The sequence below is a fragment of the Oryctolagus cuniculus genome, chromosome 5 (genome assembly GCF_964237555.1).
Source record: "Oryctolagus cuniculus chromosome 5, mOryCun1.1, whole genome shotgun sequence".
Lineage (NCBI taxonomy): Eukaryota > Metazoa > Chordata > Mammalia > Lagomorpha > Leporidae > Oryctolagus > Oryctolagus cuniculus.
Window position 1 is genome coordinate 140424103 of NC_091436.1, and position 18946 is coordinate 140443048.

General features: G+C 44.0%; 2 protein-coding genes across 3 annotated transcripts in view; one reads left to right on the forward strand and one right to left on the reverse strand.

Annotated features, from left to right (window-relative positions):
- Positions 1–401: 401 nt before the first annotated feature.
- POLR1H (RNA polymerase I subunit H) lies at positions 402–3417 on the reverse strand. Of its 2 annotated transcripts, none has more exons than XM_008262652.4 (5): positions 3228–3417; positions 2952–3107; positions 2674–2774; positions 2402–2511; positions 402–610 (listed from the first exon to the last, which is right to left on the reverse strand). In XM_008262652.4, the coding sequence occupies exons 2-5, from the start codon at positions 3085–3087 to the stop codon at positions 586–588; spliced, it is 372 nt and encodes a 123-aa protein (XP_008260874.1). In that variant the 5' UTR covers positions 3088–3107; positions 3228–3417; the 3' UTR covers positions 402–585. The 2 variants fall into 2 exon arrangements, with proteins under 2 accessions (XP_008260874.1, XP_008260875.1); XM_008262653.4 differs by having other exon boundaries at positions 3192–3338.
- A 2454-nt stretch (positions 3418–5871) lies between these two features.
- The window catches only part of ZFP57 (ZFP57 zinc finger protein), a 52920-nt gene continuing 39845 nt past the window's right edge, over positions 5872–18946 (forward strand). The window contains exons 1-2 of the mRNA XM_051855802.2: positions 5872–6497; positions 6883–6958. Of these exons, the coding sequence (XP_051711762.1) occupies positions 6265–6497; positions 6883–6958 (309 nt within the window). The 5' untranslated portion in view covers positions 5872–6264. The remainder of the gene's footprint in view (positions 6498–6882; positions 6959–18946) is intronic.

Below are 18946 nucleotides of genomic sequence, written 5' to 3' on the forward strand. Positions count from 1 at the left end.
AGTTAAAGAGGGAGAGACAGATCTTCCATCTGCTGGTTCACTCCCAAATGGCGGTAGCTGAGCTGATCCAAAGCCAGGAGCCAGTAAGTTCTATGTGAAGAGGAGGGGCCCAAGCAGTTGGGCCACCTTCCACTGCTTTCTCAGGAGCATTTTCAGGGAGCTGGATCAGAAGTAGAACAGCCGGGACTCAAACCAGCTCCCACATGGGATGCTGGCACTGCAAACGGCAGCTTAACTTGCTACGTCACACTGCTGGCCCCACAATTGCTTTTATATTAGCCTAATTTCTGGCTCTAGTCTTTTGGTCTTTTCTTTTTTTGTGGCCATTTTCATACAAATGTAGCTCAGAAAACTTACTTAAATTCCTTTGGGATAAAACAAATTATAAATAACATGTAGAGTTCTTAGAAAAAATACAACTTTAATAAGTAAACTCAACTAGAGGTAGAAGTACTCTGGGGACAATGGTAGTCCCCACATGATGATTGAGCCAAACTTTGCAACTAATATCCAATGGACAAGGCATCTAAGAACCAATATGTTTTGCTTCTCAAGGAAGATTTGTAGAGTTGCCCAGAAAAAAATTTATGAATCTTCCTTCTCCTGGAACCTATGAAGAAAAAAAAGACTTGTTACACTGGATCAGAGGAGTTCCCAGCAATGTAAGATGAAATATTCCAACATTCAAAGGGCCTTTTATTTATGATACTGTGGAGACCTGGCTCCCCTAAATAAATCCTCCAACAACTGAAAATGCTGGGATTAAAAATAAATCAGATGAATTAAGACAAAGTATGCAAAGATGTCTTAGAACACAAAAGGCACTAGCCATGAAAGAAAAAAAGAATGTTTAACTGGACCTTATAAATATTAAAAACTGCTCATATAGGAAAGATATATGACCATAAATATTTTTAATCCACTGGTAAATTCCAAGAAAGGAAAGGCCATCTTCACACTGATAAATCCAGACAGGTAAGTTAAAACTGAAGCCCCTACTACTATGGTGTAAACATGTTTGATATATCTAATACACATTTAAAAAATAAAAAGAGATTTAAAATACAATTAAGGAACTGAGAAGTAAAAAATGATTGATGGGCCACCACCACTGTGGAGTAGCAAGTAAAGCTGCTGCCTGCAGAGCCGGCATCCCAGATGGGCGCCGCTTCGAGTCCCAGCTGCTCCACTTCCGATCCAGCTTTCTGCTATGGCAAAGGGAAAAAAAAAAGCAGTAGAAGGCCTAAGTACTTGGACTCCTGCACCTACGTGGGAGACAAGGAAGAGGCTCCTGGCTCCTGGCTTCGGATTGGCCCAGCTCTGGCTGTGGCAGCCATTTGGGGAGTGAACCAATGATGAAAGACTTCTCTCTGGCTCTGCCTCTCTATAACTCTGCCTTTTGAATAAATTTTTAGACAGGGTGAGGAAAATGGGAGGATGAGGAGAAAGTATAATAAACAATTAGAACTCCAGTATGTGAGAATTAAAAACATGGGAGAAAGACAGTATTAAATGAGATAATGGCTGGTAATTTTTCAAAGTTAATGAGAAATACATCAATTCTCATTTCAGAAAGTCCAATAAAATTCCAAACAGGATAAACAAAAGCGAGCTACATTTTGATATATCCTTTATTTTTTTTTTAAAAAAATTTGATTGAAAGGCAGATTTACAGAGAGGGAGATACAAGAGCAGGGGACTGGAAATGGGAGAGGGAGGAGGTGGGCTGGGAGTGGGGTGGGTATGGTGGGAAGAATCACTATATTCCTGCAGCTGTACTTACGAAATTTGTACTTATCAAATAAAAGATTTCCTTGGGGGGAAAAGAAATGAGGGAGAGACAGAGAGATCATCCACTGGTTCACTCCCCAAATGGCAGCAATACTGGGGCTGGACCAGGAGGAAGCCGGGAGTCAGGAGCTTCTTCCAGGTCTCCCACGTCGGTGCAGGGGCCCTAGAACTTGGGCCATCTTCTACTGCTTTCCCAGGCACATTCGCTGGGAGCGGGACTGGAAGTTCAGCAGTCAGGACATGAACCCAGGCTGGTGTCCCAGGCGGCAGCTTAACCTGCTCCTCCGCCACAGCGCCGGCCCACAACACTCTGATATATTCTAGTGGAACCAGAACACTAAATTCTGCAAACCATTCAGAAAGCTGCTGTTCTTTAAATCCCGTGTGACTAATTCTTACCATGGTCAAGCTACCTTGGCTGCAGTGAACAACTCCAGCCTTCTCTTGTTTTTTAATGAAAAAACAAAATAGTAAACGGTTGAGTTCACTGGATATACAAAAGACAAGTATTTCCTATTAGGGATGGAATCATGGAAGCAAGTGTGTGGTACAAGAATACGCCACTGAACATGTCAAGTGCGCAGACAGAGGGAGGGGAGCGGAGACCCACTTGCAGCTGGTGCAGGTGTAGAAGACGGTCTGCCCCTCGTCGGCTGAGCGCATCTGCCGGGTGTGGTACGCCATTCCCTCGTGGCCACAGCGAGAGCAGCGCCTGTCAACCTGGCCGGGAAGGGGTGCGTTAGGAGGCGGGGGCGCGCCCCTCACTTCCCAGGCTCTCCGCCTTCCTGGAAGTCGGTGCAACACTCTGCGGACCCCGCACTCGCCCCTCCGCTTCCTCTCCACGCCCCTCTCTGCAGCCAGCCCTCCATCTCAGTAACTCACCACGGGTCCCTGGAACTCGGGCCCTTCCTCCGCCGACGCAGGCACGGCTGCCCCCAGCTTGTGGAACACAAAGGAAGTCTGCACGACCTTCCCTTCGAAGTCTGCACGGGGCAGCAAGAAGCGGCTGTGGAGGCCAGCGGAGGGCGCGGACGGCCGCCTCGCCCCCGCCAGGCCTGCCTGCCTCCCTCAGGGTTCTTCCGCAGACCAGACGTCCAGGCGCCCGCTCTAAGGCTCTCCCTCCCCGGTCTCCAAACCGCGCACCGGCCCCCGCCCCTCACCCCGCACGTGGATGGAGAAGCCACAGCGAGTACAGACGACCGTATCCTGAGCTCCGGGCAGGGGCAGGACCGAGCCGCAATCCGGACAGAAATCCAAGTCCGACTGAAAGCTGGGGCAGGTGCTGGCGCCGTCCATGACGGACACGCGACGGAATGCTGGAAAGGGAACGACCAGTTCGTTAGGACACCAGAGAGCCGCACCCTCCCCACGCAGGGGGCCTCCCTTGTCTGCCCCAGCACCTAGGCACAGATAACCCGACCCCTCCTCCCACGTACGTCTCCGGCCTCGGCCACCAAGCAACCAGCCGGCGACGCGGAACCCCGCCAGGGCAGGCGAGAGGGGCCGGGTAGCGCGGGCTAGAGCGCCGGCCGTGCGCAAGCGGCGGGGCAGCGAGCGCGCCGAGGGCTAGAGCGCCGACGCGTCCGGGCGCACAATTTGCTGTGACGTCACTATTCCTCGCGCGCCACAGCGGGGGGTTTAGGGCGGGCAGACGGGCTGGGAGCGCGTTTTGCTGCGTCACTTGCCGTTTGGTCTCGTGGTGGTGGACCGGAAGGCGAGTCGCTGGCACTGCGCCTCCGGCTCCTTTTCCCACCTGGACACAGTAGTGGGGTATTCCTCTTCCTTGTCTCGCATCTGACTCACTGGCTTCCCACTCACGGGGGCCCCCAGAAAACAAGAGTTCGTTGGATTAGAAAAGTACAGGTCCCGCCGTTCCCAGCGGCCCTTTTTTCGCGGAGCAGAGGGTGTAGCTAAGCGTGCTGAGACTCGCTGGGCTCCGCTGGCCGGACGGGAAAGACGGAAGGGGCACGCCTGGGAGGGGGCCGAGGCCTTCGGAGGGGGTCATACACCACAGGGACCCTGGGCCGAGGACCTCGGAGGGCATCAGACACCACAGGGACCTGGCGTTAGGCCGGGGACGCCTGTAGGCAGGGGTTGCTAAGACCTGGGTCGAGTTTGGCTTTCAGTCTTCCACTTGGTCCCTCACCTCCAGTCGTGGTCATCCAGTCGGTGGTTAATTGAGTTGCTCCTTGTTTATAAAACATGAGAATAAGGATCTTTAGAAGACCTCACCATTTTCACGCGTCAGTAGCTTAGACTTGACCTGAAGAAACAGTTTCTATACGAGTTTCCTGGTTCTAGCCCTCCCACCACCATCCAGTTGTAGCTGTTGTGGGGCTCCTGCGTGTGCAAGCTCTGGAGCCATCTCTTTTCTAAAGGACAGATGTGAATTTACTTGGGAGAGAGGCACCTGTCTGTCTTTCCCTGCCATAAAGGAAAGACAACCCTAGTAAAAAGTTAGGAAATGCTGGGGAAATCACAAGCCCCTAATATCACTTAACCATGAAATCGGATGTCATTTTATTTATTTATTTTATTTTATTTTTTTTGACAGGCAGAGTGGACAGTGAGAGAGAGACAGAGAGAAAGGTCTTCCTTTTGCTGTTGGTTCACCCTCCAATGGCCGCCGCAGCCAGCGCGTTGTGGCCAGTGCACCACGCTGATCTGATGGCAGGAGCCAGGTACTTCTCCTGGTCTCCCATGGGGTGCAGGGCCCAAGCACTTGGGCCATCCTCCACTGCACTCCCTGGCCACAGCAGAGAGCTGGCCTGGAAGAGGGGCAACCGGGACAGAATCCAGCGACCTGACCGGGACTAAAACCCGGTGTGCTGACGCCGCAAGGCAGAGGATTAGCTTAGTGAGCCATGGCGCCGGCCATTTTATCTGTCTTAACAGATGGAAGTCTGTTGCTGAAGTTATGATGGTAGACACTTTATTCTCACTTCTCTGTCTCCTTTGAAAACAGGTACTGAAATTATCCCTACATCCTTCTCAGCTTTCCCTTATTAACTTGACATTCAAACCAACCAAAGCTCACATTACAGTCAATAAGTATTTTGAACTTACGTCAGGCTTTTAACAGAGGCAGGAGTTGCAAAGCTAAAATCTTGTGTTCCCTAAGCTCTGAAAGCACCAATGAATAATTGAGATACAATGAAAGTACACTAGGAGGTACAGAATGTGAAAGTCCAGGGCAGACTTATAAAACAAACATGTATATAAACTTCAAAGAGCACTACTAATGACAGATAAAATGTTGTGACAAAGAACAGGATGCTCAGATACATGATAATGATAATCAGCATTCAACAAATCATTAATTTTGAGAACTTAAGATCACAGACTCCAGTGTTAAGTACTGTGTTAGATGCTATGTAGAAAGAAAAGTAAGATGGTCATGTATTTTCAGATCTCAAAATAGATATACATAGGCAAATAAGAATGCATAAGATGTCAGTGAGGCCAAATATTTTACATCTGATCCTTTTGGTAATAAGCAGAGATTGTTGTAGATACAAATTTTACTCAAATCTTTTAGATACCTAAATTTCACTCCACATTCTGGAGTGCCTGCTTCAAGTCCTGGTTCCACTCATGGGTCCAACGTCCTACTAATGTGCATCCTGGGAAGCAACCCATGATGGCTCAAGTAATTGAGCCCTTGCCACCCACATGAGAGACCCACACTGATAAGAGTTCCTGACTCTGGGCTTGGACCTGGTCTAGACCTAGCTGTGGTGTGAACTAGTGAATGGGTGCTCACTCTCTGCCTCTCACGTGAATAAAATATAATAAAAAGTTGAGTGACATGTGAATACACATATCACAATGTAAATAATTTTCAAATGAATTATAGACATAAAATTGTTAGGCGTTTAGAGGAAGACAAATCTTTACGACAGAGCAGACTGAAAAGATTATAGAGTCAGGGGTTTGTGAAGGGTAGATGACTAGCATCTACTGAGAACATATATCAAGTATTATGTCAGTCTCTTCACATCGAATTCATATTTCTTCTTCATAATCCTAGAGGCAGGTTTTTGTCTTATCTCCACTTTATAGGTGAGGAAACTGGCTTAAAGAAAAGTTATTTACCCTGAGTTGTACACCTAGGAAGAGGTGGAATTAGAAGTAGCCCTGTCAGACTCTGAAGCCTAAGCTTTTACCCATAATGGTATAAACGGCACAGTGATAAAATGGCAGATATCCTCAGTGCCTTAAATACAACCTCATAGTGAACTCAAATTAGACTAGGGGTGATACATAAAAGTTGGTAGTTTTCATGGATGTTGTCATCTGCTTGCTCTACAAACAAACTCAGAGTAACCACACATTTCCATCCTCAGGGGTTCAACAGGGAATGTGCTCATAATGGATTTAGTGTGAAGGATGATGGGCAGTGTGAGACAGGCAAGCAGATGGGTAGGCAATGACACAGAACAGAATTTCAGAATAAGGAGTTGAAGTGCAGAGATGCTATATATGCTGATAGAGGCAGAGAGAGCCCGGAACATGAAACTGCGTGAAAAGAATGAACTGACAAACCCAGGGGTTAGAATTGTCTCAGAAGACAGAGGAGGTTGGAGAACTGACCCACTTGACAAAAATGGGCTTTGGCAACGTCTCACCAAGGAGGAGCCTGTCTCTTCCCTCTACCAAACCCCATTGCAAGATTCAGAATGGTTCACACTGAGTCCACAGGAGAAGTATGTTTTTGTTCATATGGAAGGAAAAATTCTTTCTAAAAAAGATTTTTAAACACTTTTGGGTGTACATGTAATACTTGTAAATTTTTATGGCATACTTCATATGTGTACAGCATAAACTAATAACAGCACACAATTAGAATTTCCATTTCCTTATCTTTTTTATTCTTTTCTTATTAAAAGAACATTTTTTATTTTCTGCCATAGGAATGCAGTGGGGAAAGGACCTTGTTATAGTCTTGTCCGTCAGCAGATTTTCTCTTTGTAAGGGAAATAGCCTTGGTCTTGGCCAAAACAATTGGGTTCTATGACTCAGACAACATGTAAACACATGTATTGTGACAGCTCCCACATTCTCATCTACCCCTTGTTTTTTATCTTCCAGATTGGCCTGGGCGAAATCGTCTAAGGACCCTAGGGTTGCTGTAGGTCAACAGTCTCCACTGGAGAAAAAGATCTCGGTAAATACATGACTTTCACATCATACAGTTTAGGTAACTACTCAGAAGGAACCATAAGTCTGAAATCCTTCTGCCCAAGTGACACTCTCACGTTGATATCTACACTGGCAAATGTTTGCCAGCTGTAGCCACAGCTGCAATATATATATATATATATATATATATATATATATATATAATTTTGAAAACTCCCAACACTTTATTTTTAAAACTGGTTGCTAATTTAGTGTGGTAGACTCATAGGTTTGCCTGGGAGTGATGGGAGTAAAATCCAATTATTGTGCTAGTAGATGTCTTTTATTGATGTCAGTAGAAAAGATAGGCTACTGTTTAAATGTGTTGAAAACGATGAATATATTATAAAATTTTGAACCTCATTTTTAAAGAACCTAGGTGGTGTGCATACAACAGCAGCGAGACAATTGATAATTCAGAAGCATCGAGAAGAATATGAAATACTCTGCAGGGAGCAAGCTCTTTCTCTTGACTACTGGCTTGCTAAAGCAGAGTCTTATTATAATAAAAGGATAATGACCATGATGAAAGAAGAAGGGACAGACAAGGAAATGAAGAAGGAAACGGAGGAGACCATAACTCAAAGCATAGAGGGGCAAAAATGTTACTATTTGGTACCTGAGAGAGAGTTGAAACACATGGAAAGGCACATACATCAAATAAGCCAGGCCAGAGGACTTAAAAAGAAAACAGTTAGGCAACAACCGCGACCCCCTGATAAAATCACATTACCGAAAATTGTGCCAGAAGAACACAGCATGCAAAGTGCACAAAGAAGAAGAAAGGTAAAAGAAAGGGAACAGATGCAAATAAAAAATCACCAGGAACGCATGATTCGAGGGAGAGAACTCATAGAGCAAAAACTCAAGGAAAGAATCTTGAGGAAATGTCAGAACCAGCTACTTAAACGTGAGAAGTGTGAGAGAGTAAAGAAAGAGATTAAAGAGTTTGAAAGAGTTGTTGCATATCCACTTTTCCAGCCAGACAGCAGAAGTCAGATTAAAGTGAATATTCTTATGGAAAAGTCTCTGAATAGAGAGATAGCAAGTGCAATTGTAAAACCAGCTGAAAGAAAATTCTTGGCTGTGCCACCCTTCTTGAGAAGTCAAATAGGAAAAATAAAATATTAGTGATGGAATCCTGAATCTTGAAAGAATCTTTTTCTTTTTAATAGTTATTTTACTAGAAGTTCGGTGAAAATTCCCATTTGTGTCAGACACAGAAGTGTAAGATAGTTCTGAACTTGAAATTTGCTTAACTATTTTTAGTTGCCTTGTGTTTGTTCAAGTTGCTTACCCCTTTCCATATTGAGTTTCCTCATTTATGAAATGGAAATAATGATATTTCATTGCATAATACTTAGGGGAAGATTATGATTTTTGTGAAGCATTAGTGTGCATTAATTGCTAAATAAATGTTAGTTTCCCAACTTGAGAAGCCTTAGCTTGGGCAATGCCTTTCTCATTCCTCCTGCTCCTAACTTTCCAGTTGATATAATTGCTAAGGTTCAATATGTGGTCTTTAATTTCTCTTTGATTCCTTCATCAGAAAACTGTTAACCAAGCCCTAAAAATCTAACTTTCACTGTACCATTTAATTATATGAGAAACTTAATTTTGAGGACTTCCTATAAACCAGGCATTATATTAGTTACTGGGAATGAATACAGAGAAGTTCCTGCAATGAGTAATTTAAAACTAATGGCACAAATGACTCTTTAAGCATTTAACATAATGTAGTAAAGATTGTGATTGAGGTGTGTGTGGGGTACTGCACAAAGGAAGGATAGTAACATCACCCAGGAGGGCAAGCAGAAAGGAAAACAGGTCAGAGAAGGTAGTGTAACAGTCTCATGTTTTCTCCAGCTCTGCATCTTGTCACTTTTTTTTTTTATTTTTAAGATTTATTTTGTTTATTTGAGAGCAAAGTGACAGGGAAGGAGAAACAGATCTTCCATCTGCTGGTTCATTCCCAAAGCGTTCTCAATGGCTGGGGCTGGGCCAGGTGGGAGCCAGGAGTCTGGACTCCATCTGAGTTTCCCACACAGGTGGTAGGGTCTAAGTATTTAGAGCATCTTTCACTGCCTTCCCAGGTGTAACAGCAGGGAGCTGGATTAGAAGTGGAGCAGCCAGGACTCGAACCAGTGCTCTGATATGGGATGCAAGTGTCACAATCAGTGGTTTAATCTGCTGTGCTACAATGCTGGCCCCATATTTTGTCACTTTGTATCATACACTTAAAACAAGACCTTCCTACATTTGGACCCATTCAAGGTTGACCCAACTCAGCTTCTTTCAAACACATGCCTCCAATACTATACTTATTGATAAGTCAGAAAGCACAATTTTGAATTTAGTAATAATTTTAATCACCAAATAGAATGTGATTTATTGTTTCCTTGTCAGTTCATTATCTTCCTAGATACCAGAAAGTTGTGAAAGTAAGGATTCATAGTTGGTTAGTACAGAATAGAGAAATAGAAACTGGATGCCTTAAGGATTGTTATACTTGGGGCTGGTGCTGTGGCGTAGTGGGTAAAGCTGCCACCTTCAGTGCCAGCATCCCATATGGGTGCCAGTTTGAGACCCGGCTGCTCCACTTCCGATCCAGCTCTCTGCTATGGCCTGGAAAGCAGTAGAAGATGGCCCAAGTACTTGGGCCCCTGCACCCACATAGGAGACCCAGAGGGAGCTCCTGGCTTCAGATCGGCATAGCTCCGGCCATTGTGGTCATCTGGGGGGAATGAACCAGCGGATGGAAGGCCTCTCTCTCTCTCTGCTTCTCCTCTCTCCGTGTAACTGTGACTTTCAAGTAAAATAAATAAACCTTAAAAAACAAAAAAAGAATTGTTATACTTAAGTTGTGATGAATTTTTTTAAAAGATTCATTGTATTTATTTGAAAGGCAGAATTACAGAGAGAGAGGGAGAGAGAGACAGACAGGGGTCTTCCAGCTGCTGGTTCACTCTTCAGATGGCCACAATGGCCGGTGCCAGGAGCCGGGAGCTTCCTTTTGATCCTGCACATGTGTTCAGGGGCCCAAGGACTTGGGCCATCTTCTGCTGCTTTCTCAGGAGCATTAGCTGATCTGGTGTATGAGCCTGTGCCCCATTCCTTGGAACTGTTTGTAGCTCATTCTTTATGTACACTCATTTGCACTGTCTATCCTCTGGTCTTCCATTACTGTGTCCTGATTTTAGATTCTTTACTTTCCATAAAAGTGGATCATGAAAATGCAAGAGTCAGAAGACTTAGAAATACAAAATAGGGTATTTACAAACCTTTTGAGTTAAATGGAACTGAAAAGTCATCTAATAAATGCCTATTAATAGTTGTTTATCATTAATATTTTCAGTCCTGGACACATATGGTGAGTTTGCTTGCCCACCCTCCTCCAAATCTAGCATATAAGTAAGATGATAATGGGCAATTCTACATCTAATATGGATATGAATGAAAATCTGTGGTTAAAGGGTTCACTTTTGTATGTTCTTTCTTGCCTCTGTCTCTTTCTCTGATTAGTAAAACTTTCCTCACTTTGGAGAACTGCTCCCAGATCCCTTTGGCTACAATAATTGGCATCATTTAACCATATAATATAAGAAAGATAATATCTGTGTATGTTACCAGTACATTTCAGAAAAGCAGAGAAAATTGTTGGTTAGATTCTTACCTCAGATTTTTCTGTCAATATGAGAGAATTTGTTTAAAAATTCATTTGTAACTTAGTCAAGAAATATAAATTTCCCTGGGAACTCCAACCTGGTCTCCCACATGAGTGGCAGGAGACCAATTCGAGTCATCTGCTGCTGCTGTCCCATGTCCATTAGCAGGGTGGTTGATCAGATGTGGGGTAGTGGGTACTCTGATATAGGTTATAAGTGTCACAAGTGGTGGCTTAACCAGCTGTACCACAACACCCATTCCCCTTCACCTATTTTTAAGTTGTGTTTTAAAATTTTGGTTATAAGAGTTCTTTATATATTCTAAAAGCAAGTCTCGTATCAGATATTTGATTCATAAATATTTTCTCCCTTTCCATGGATTGTATTCAGTTTCTTGATAGTATCTTCAAGAGCACAAGTTTTTAATTTTGATGAAGCTCAATTTATCTCCATTTTCTTTTGCTACTTTTTGTGTCACATCTAAAATTCCATTGCCAAATCCAAGTTCATGAAAATTTACCCCTGTGTTTTCTTGCTAAGAATCTTACAGTTTTAAAGCCGGCACTCAACAGGCTAATCCTCCGCCTAGCGGCGCCGGCACACCGGATTCTAGTCTAGTCCCGGTCGGGGCGCCGGATTCTGTCCCGGTTGCCCCCCTTCCAGGCCAGCCTTCTGCTATGGCCCGGGAGTGCAATGGAGGATGGCCCAAGTGCTTGGGCCCTGCACCCCATGGGAGACCAGGAGGAAGCACCTGGCTCCTGCCTTTGGATCAGCGCGGTGCGCTGGCCGTAGCGCGCGGGCCGCGGCGGCCATTGGAGGGTGAACCAACGGCAAAGGAAGACCTTTCTCTCTGTCTCTCTCTCTCACTGTCCACTCTGCCTGTCCAAAAAAAAAAAAAAAAAAAAAATCTTACAGTTTTAGCACTTACAATTAGGAGTTTCTTCCATGTGGAGATAAATTTTTATATTATGTGAGACAAGGGTCTGAACTAGTTTCTTAGAACTGCTTTAACAAATTACTACCAATTTGACGGCATTTTCACTCACAATTCTGGAGGCCAGAAGTTTGAAATCAAGGTGTTGTAACCAGTGTTGTTTCCTTCAGAGTCTGAGGGAGAATTCATTCCATGGTTCTTTCCTAGCTTCCGGTGGTTGTTGGCAACTGGCAGCATTCTTTGACTTGTACATCACTGCACTCTCTGCCTTCATCTTCACGTCACCTTTTCTGTGTCTCTTCTGTGTGTCTGTCTCAGATCTTCCTCTCCTTTCTTTTAGGGCCTACTCTAAATCCAGGATGATGTCATCTTGAGAACCTTAATTATACAGGCAAAGACATTATTGTACTTCCACATAAGGTCACTTTTGCATGTAGCAGGGGTCAGGTCTTAGGCTTATATTTTAGAGTATACAATTCAACACCCTAGAGATTTCAACTTCATCCTTTTGTACGTGGCTATGCGTTCCCCAGAGTCAGTTGTTAGATCATTGTTTCACCGTTGATTAGTCTGGGCATTGGAAAAAACAAACGGCCTCTCCATGTGGCTAAGTTAAGTTTACTTTTATTGAGGATTTTTGTATCTATATTCTCAAGAGATATTCTGTAGTTTTCTTCTAATGTATGTTTGGTTTTGATATCTGACTAATACTGGTGTCATAGCATGAGTTGGGTTGTGTTCTCTCCCTTTTGAAAGAGTTTGTGAAGAGTTGGTATTAATTTTTCTTTTTAAAAAAAAGATTTATTTATTTATTTGAGAGAGAGAGTTGCAGACAGTGAGAAGGAGACACAGAGAGAAAGGTCTTCCATCTGCTGGTTCACTCCCCAAATGGCCAGTCTGAAGCCAGGAGCCAGGAGCTTCTTCTGGGTCTTCCATGAGGGTGCAAGGGGCCCAAGTATCTGGGCCATCTTCTACTGCTCTCCCAGGCCATAGCAGAGAGCTGGATCGGAAGAGGAGCAGCTGGGACTAGAACTGACGCCCTTATGAGATTCAGGCACCACAGGAAGATTAACCTACTGAGCCACAGTGCCATCTCAGTATTAATTATCCTTTAAATATTTTGTAGAACTCATTAGTGAAGTCATTTGGGTGTAGACTTTAACTCATGGGTAGTTTTTGATTACCAGTTTAGTCCCTTCACTTATTTTAGGTATATTCTGATTGTCTATTTATTATTGAATCAGCTTTGGTAATTTGTATTCTTCTAGGAATTGTTCCATCTTATTTCTGTTATATAATATATTGACAATTTTTGCACCCAAATAAACTGATTTTTTAATTCAATTTTCCTGTGTACTTTTTGAAGTACTCATGTATTTTGCTGTTGGATATAGTGTTTAGATGTCTGTCAGCTCTAAGTTGGTTGATAGTGTGTTCAAGTCTTCTGTTGCCTTGTTGATATTTTGCTTCACAATTGAAAATGGAGTTTTGAACTTTCTCACTCCCAGTCTGCTCAGGCTATCATGCCAAATACTGGTTGGCCTGCACAACAGAAATTTATTTTCTCCAGTTTTGGTGATTGGAGCTCCAAGTTGAAAGTCTTCTAAGGTTGCTTCCTGTTGAGTTCCTCTGCATGCATGGAGAAGAAGAAATGGAGCTCTGGTGTCTTCCTCTTCTTATAAGGACACCAGTCTTAGTGGATTAGGGTCCCATTCTTATGACTTTACTTAACCTTAATTACCTCCCTACAAACCTTGTCTCCAAATAGTCACATTGGGGAATGAATAGGGCTTCAACAAATGGATTTGAGGGAGAGGGGTAATTCAGTCCAGAACACCATTCTCTGCTTCTCACTTCATTTTGCCTTCATGTGCTTAGCTAAGCTTTGCTATTTGGTGCATGCATGTTTGTAATTCGTATATCTTACTGATTATCATTTTCCATTATGAAAGTTCTGGTTTATTTCTATTAACCTTTTTTAAAAAAAAGTCTTTTTAGGAGCTGGCACTGTGGCATAGTGGGTACAGCTGCCGCCTGCAGTGCCAGAATCCCATATGGACGATGGTTTGAGTCCAAGCTGCTCCACTTCCGATCCAGCTCTGCTATGGCCTGGGAAAGCAGTAGAGGATGGCCCAAGTCCCTGGGTCCCTGTACCCGCATGAGAGACCCAGAAGAAGCTCCTGGTTCCTGGCTTCAGAATGGTGCAGATCTGGCCATTGCGGCCATCTGCGAAGCGAACCAGTGGGTAGAAGACCTCTCTCTTTTTCTTCTCCACCTCTGTCTCTCTAACTCTGCTTTTCGAATAAATAAATAAATGAATCTTTTTTAAAAAAGTTTTTTTTACCTGATATTGTTGTAACCATTTCACATTTTTTATGGTTATTGTTTGCTTGTTAGATCTTTAACATTCCTTTAGTCTATTTGTAATTTTGAATCTTTACTATGTGTGCTGTAGACAGAATATAGTTTGTGGACTTACATGGTGATTGCTGGCGCTTATGCCAGCCAAGATGCTGACCATGCTGTGATGTCCTACAGCTGGCTCCCAGGTAACGGAACCTTTTAATCAACCTCAACTTTGACCAAGAAAACATCAGTCACATGTGGGCAAGGAAACATCTGCCATACCTTAAGAAGGAGAAAGCTTTATGTGTTAGGACAATAGTAGGAAGAGTGATCAGTGACCCACTGTTTGCCTCTCCTTACACATAGGTGACATTCCATATAGGACTGAGTATGGGAGTGTAAGATGGCTCCTTAATCAATAATCAAGCCTGTTAGCTATTACCAGGTACTCTTCAATTTTCAATGAGGTATTCTTTTATTTTCAATGTGATTGATAACCATACATAAATATGTATTGTTTTAAACCTGACAAATGTATGTACTAACCCTGTAAGAGAAGCATAAAACCTGTAACTTGTGCCTGAGTGAGTGCTGACAGAGGAGTGCCACTTACTGATAAATTTTGGAGTCTTTTATAGCCGGCAGCTGAGAGTGGGCTCATGCCCCAAAGACTTCTCAACCCTAAAGCGCAACAGGTTTTTTTTTTTTTAAAGATGTATTTATTTATTTGAAAGTCAGAGCTACACAGAGAGGGGAGAGGCAGAGAGAGAGAGAGAGAGAGAGATCTTCCATCCGATGGTCCACTCCCCAGTTGGCCACAATGGCCAGAGCTGCACTGGTCTGAAGCCAGGAGCTTCCTCTAGGCCTCCCATGTGGGTGCAGGGGTCCAAGGACCAGGGCCATCTTCTACTGTTTTCCCAGGCCATAGCAGAGAGCTGGATTGGAAGTGGAGCAGCTAGTTCTCGAACCGACGCCCATATGGGATGCCAGTGCATAAGGCCAGGGTGTTAACCCTCTGTGCCACAGCGCTGGCCCCAGCAACAGGGTTTATAAAGGCAAAAAGCACAAAAACAGGAAGGGGAATACATGGTTACTGGAGTCAAGCTAACCTAAGGCCTATGAGAAACCAATATCCTGGCCGGCGCCGCGGTTCAATAGGCTAATCCTCCACCTAGCAGCGCTGGCACACCGGGTTCTAGTCCCGGTCGGGGCGCCGGATTCTGTCCTGGTTGCCCCTCTTCCAGGCCAGCTCTCTGCTGTGGCCAGGGAGTGCAGTGGAGGATGGCCCAAGTGCTTGGGCCCTGTACCCCATGGGAGACCAGGAGAAGCACCTGGCTCCTGCCTTCGGTGTGCCGGCCGTGGCGGCCATTGGAAGGTGAACCAACAGCGAAAAGGAAGACCTTTCTCTCTCTCTCTCTCTCTCTCACTATCCACTCTGCCTGTCCAAAAAAAAAAAAAAAAAAAAAAAAAAAAAAAAAAAAAAAAAACCAATATCAATTATAATTTTGACAATACCAGTTACAATCTTAATAAGTCCAATTATAATATTGACATTTATCCAAGTATTGGCCTAAATCATATGTGGGACATAGACAAATTATAATCTTATTAACCCAGGTGCCACCTATCTTTTTTTAAGTTTGAGTGATCATGCTACGGGTTTTCTATGCTCTGCCAAGTGTGATGTAGTGGATTACTATTGTCTGAGTTTTTCAGATCATAGTTTTAGACCAGAGTTTCACAGTAGGGGGTGCTTTCTCAAGATGGAGTCTTGGGTGCTCCAAAATGGAGTCCCTACTGTCAAGGTGTTACTTCATAACCAAACCCAGGTTTGCAGAACAGCCAGCTAAGGCAACCGATTTGTTGTTTCTGAGTTTAAATCCTCAGTTTGACTACTGAATAAACTTTAACTGATTTTTCAACTAGATTCTGATTCTCCCCATTAAGAATTTTTTTGTTTTTTTTTTTCCAGTCAGTCTGATAACCTCTGCCTTTTTTTTTTTTTTTTTTTTGACAGGCAGAGTGGACAGTGAGAGAGAGAGACAGAGAGAGAAAGGTCTTCCTTTTGCCGTTGGTTCACCCTCCAATGGCCGCCGCGGCTAGCGCGCTGCAGCCGGCGCACCGCGCTGATCCGAAGCCAGGAGCCAGGTGCTTCTCCTGGTCTCCCATGGGGTGCAGGGCCCAAGCACCTGGGCCATCCTCCACTGCACTCCCGGGCCACAGCAGAGAGCTGGCCTGGAAGAGGGGCAACCGGGACAGAATCCGGCGCCCCGACCGGGACTAGAACCCGGTGTGCCGGCGCCGCTAGGCGGAGGATTAGCCTAGTGAGCCGCGGCGCCGGCCTTACCTCTGCCTTTTGATTGGCTTGTTTAATCCATTTACATTCAGTATTAATGTTGACACAGTTAGATTTGTGACTGACATTTTACCTTTTGTTTCTTGTGTGTTTATGTTGCACTATTCCTCATTTATTGATTTCTTTTGTGTTAATTTTCTGCTGTGATCTTTTAATTCCTTTAATGATTTTTCACTGTATTGTGCAATTATTTTCTCAATTACTGTTCTAAGGCCTACCATATATATCTTTTTTTAAGATTTTTATTTATTTATTCGACAGGTAGAGTTACAAACAGTGAAAGAGAGAGAGAGAGAAAGGTCTTCCTTCCATTGGTTCACTCTCCAAATGGCCGCCATGGCTGGAGCTACGCCAATCCAAAGCCAGGAGTCAGGAGCTTCTTTCCTGGTCTCCCTCACGGGTGCAGATGCCCAAGCACTTGGGCCATCCTCCACTGCCTTCCCAGGCCACAGCAGAGAGCTGGACTGGAAGAGGAGCATCCGGGGCTAGAACCTGGTGCCCATATGGAATGCCGGTGCCTCAGGTGGAGGATTAACCTAGTGCGCCACCGTGCCGGCCTCTACCATATACATCTTAACTTAGCAGAATGTACTTCAAATTTATACTAACTGAATTTCAGTGAAACAAACTCCATTTACTGTTCATTTTTTGTATACTGCTATTTCTTTTTTTTAAATTTTTTGATTCATTAATTAATTTATTTTTGACAGGCAGAGTTAGACAGTGAGAGAGAGAGAGAGACAGAGAGAGAGTTATAGACAGTGAGAGAGACAGAGAGAAAGGTCTTCCTTCCGTTGGTTCACTCCCCTAATGGCCTCCATGGCCGGCGCTGCGCAGATCTGAAGCCAGGAGCCGGGTGCTTCCTCCCTGTCTCTCATGTGGGTGCAGGGCCCAAGGACTTGGGTCATCCTCCACTGCTCTCCCGGGCCACAGCAGAGAGCTGGACTGGAAGAGGGGCAACCGGCACAGAACCTGGTGCCCATATGGGATGCTGGCGCCGCAGGCAGATGATTAGCCAAGTGAGCCAAGTATGCTGCTATTTCTTTATACATAGTATATCTAATTATGTTAAAAACCCATTAATACATTGTGATAATTACATATTTTATATAATTTTAGAACCTTTATATTACTATATAAGGGTCACTAATCTTTTCTTCTTCAGTATTGATATAGCATTAATCCCATCTCACATCCAGACATTTTCAACTCTAGAAGTTTGTTTGGTCTTATATGAGGGATTTTCAAAATGTTGAAGGAAATGCAAGTTATGAAAAAATGCATATATTTCAAGCATTTTTGCATCAAAATAAACCAATCTTAATTCTATAGTTCCATGAACTTTTTATAATTTTTAAAAATCATCTCTGTGAGTTTTTATTGATGGTCAACTTCATACTCACAGATATAGATGAATTGTGTACAACTAGGAATGCATCATTTCCATGAAAAATTTTTTTAAAGATTTATTTTATTATTTGATAGACAGAGTTACAGAAAGAGGTAGAGACAGAGAGAGAGGGCTTCCATCCACTGGTTCACTCCCCAGATAGCCGCAACGGTTGGAGCTGTGCCAATCCGAAGCCAGGAGCCAGGAGCTTCTCCCAGGTCTCCCATGTGGGTGCAGGGGCCCAAGTCCTTGGGCCATCTTCTACTGCTTCCCAGGCCACAGCAGAGAGCTGGATCAGAAGAGGAGCAGTCAAGACTAGAACCTGCACCCATATGAGATGCCAGTGCTTTAGGCCAGTGCTTTAACCCGCTGCGACACAGCGCCAGCCCGTCCATGAAATTTTTCAAGTACCCTTGTATATATATATATATATATATATATATATTTTTTTTTTTTTTGACAGGCAGAGTGGACAGTGAGAGAGAGACAGAGAGAAAGGTCTTCCTTTTGCTGTTAGTTCACCCTCCAATGGCCGCCGCAGCCGGCGCGCTGTGGCCAGCGCACCGCGCTGATCCAAAGGCAGGAGCCAGGTGCTTCTCCTGGTCTCCCATGGGGTGCAGGGCCCAAGCACTTGGGCCATCCTCCACTGCACTCCCTGGCCACAGCAGAGAGCTGGCCTGGAAGAGGGGCAACCGGGATAGAATCCGGCGCCCCGACCGGGACTAGAACCCGGTGTGCCGGCACCGCAAGGTGGAGGATTAGCCTAGTGAGCCGCGGCGCTGGCCCTTGTATATATTTTTCATACCTTATATAACTTTTTGAACATGTGGAATACAATTACAATAACTGTTTTCATTTCATTGTTAATTCTAATATCTGGATCAGTTCTCAGATTGATTGCTTTTATCTGCATATGGGTCATATTTTCTTTGTATGCCTGGCTATTTTTTATTTGATGGCGGACATTATAACTTGTTAGGTACTAGACATTTTTCATTTCAAAAATATGATGTAGCTTTTATTTATGTGACACAGTAAATTATTTAGAAGCTGTTTGATTCTTTTAGGTCCTGCTTTTAATCTTAGACAAAAGTCAGAAAGCGTTTAGTCCAGGGTTAATATCTCTTCACTTCAGATACACCTTTCTGTACCCAGTGAATTATAAAGCTTCCCAGTCTAGCTCATGCACATTATTCCCAGCCCTGTGGATCATACCATACTGTTGTCTGTTGTCTTTTTGGACCAATCTTTCCTGTACTGGAAAAGTTTCCTTAGTGGTCTAC

Bases quoted from the DNA above. Each gene is read 5' to 3' on its own strand.
- POLR1H (XM_008262652.4), bottom strand. From the start codon at position 3,087: ATGGACGGCGCCAGCACCTGCCCCAGCTTTCAGTCGGACTTGGATTTC. The intron at 2,512-2,673 runs GTGAGTTACTGA...CTTCCCGGCCAG, and splicing joins CCGAGTTCCAGGGACCCGTG to GTTGACAGGCGCTGCTCTCG. The intron at 611-2,401 runs GTGGGTCTCCGC...TTTTCTTCATAG, and splicing joins TACACCTGCACCAGCTGCAA to GTTCCAGGAGAAGGAAGATT.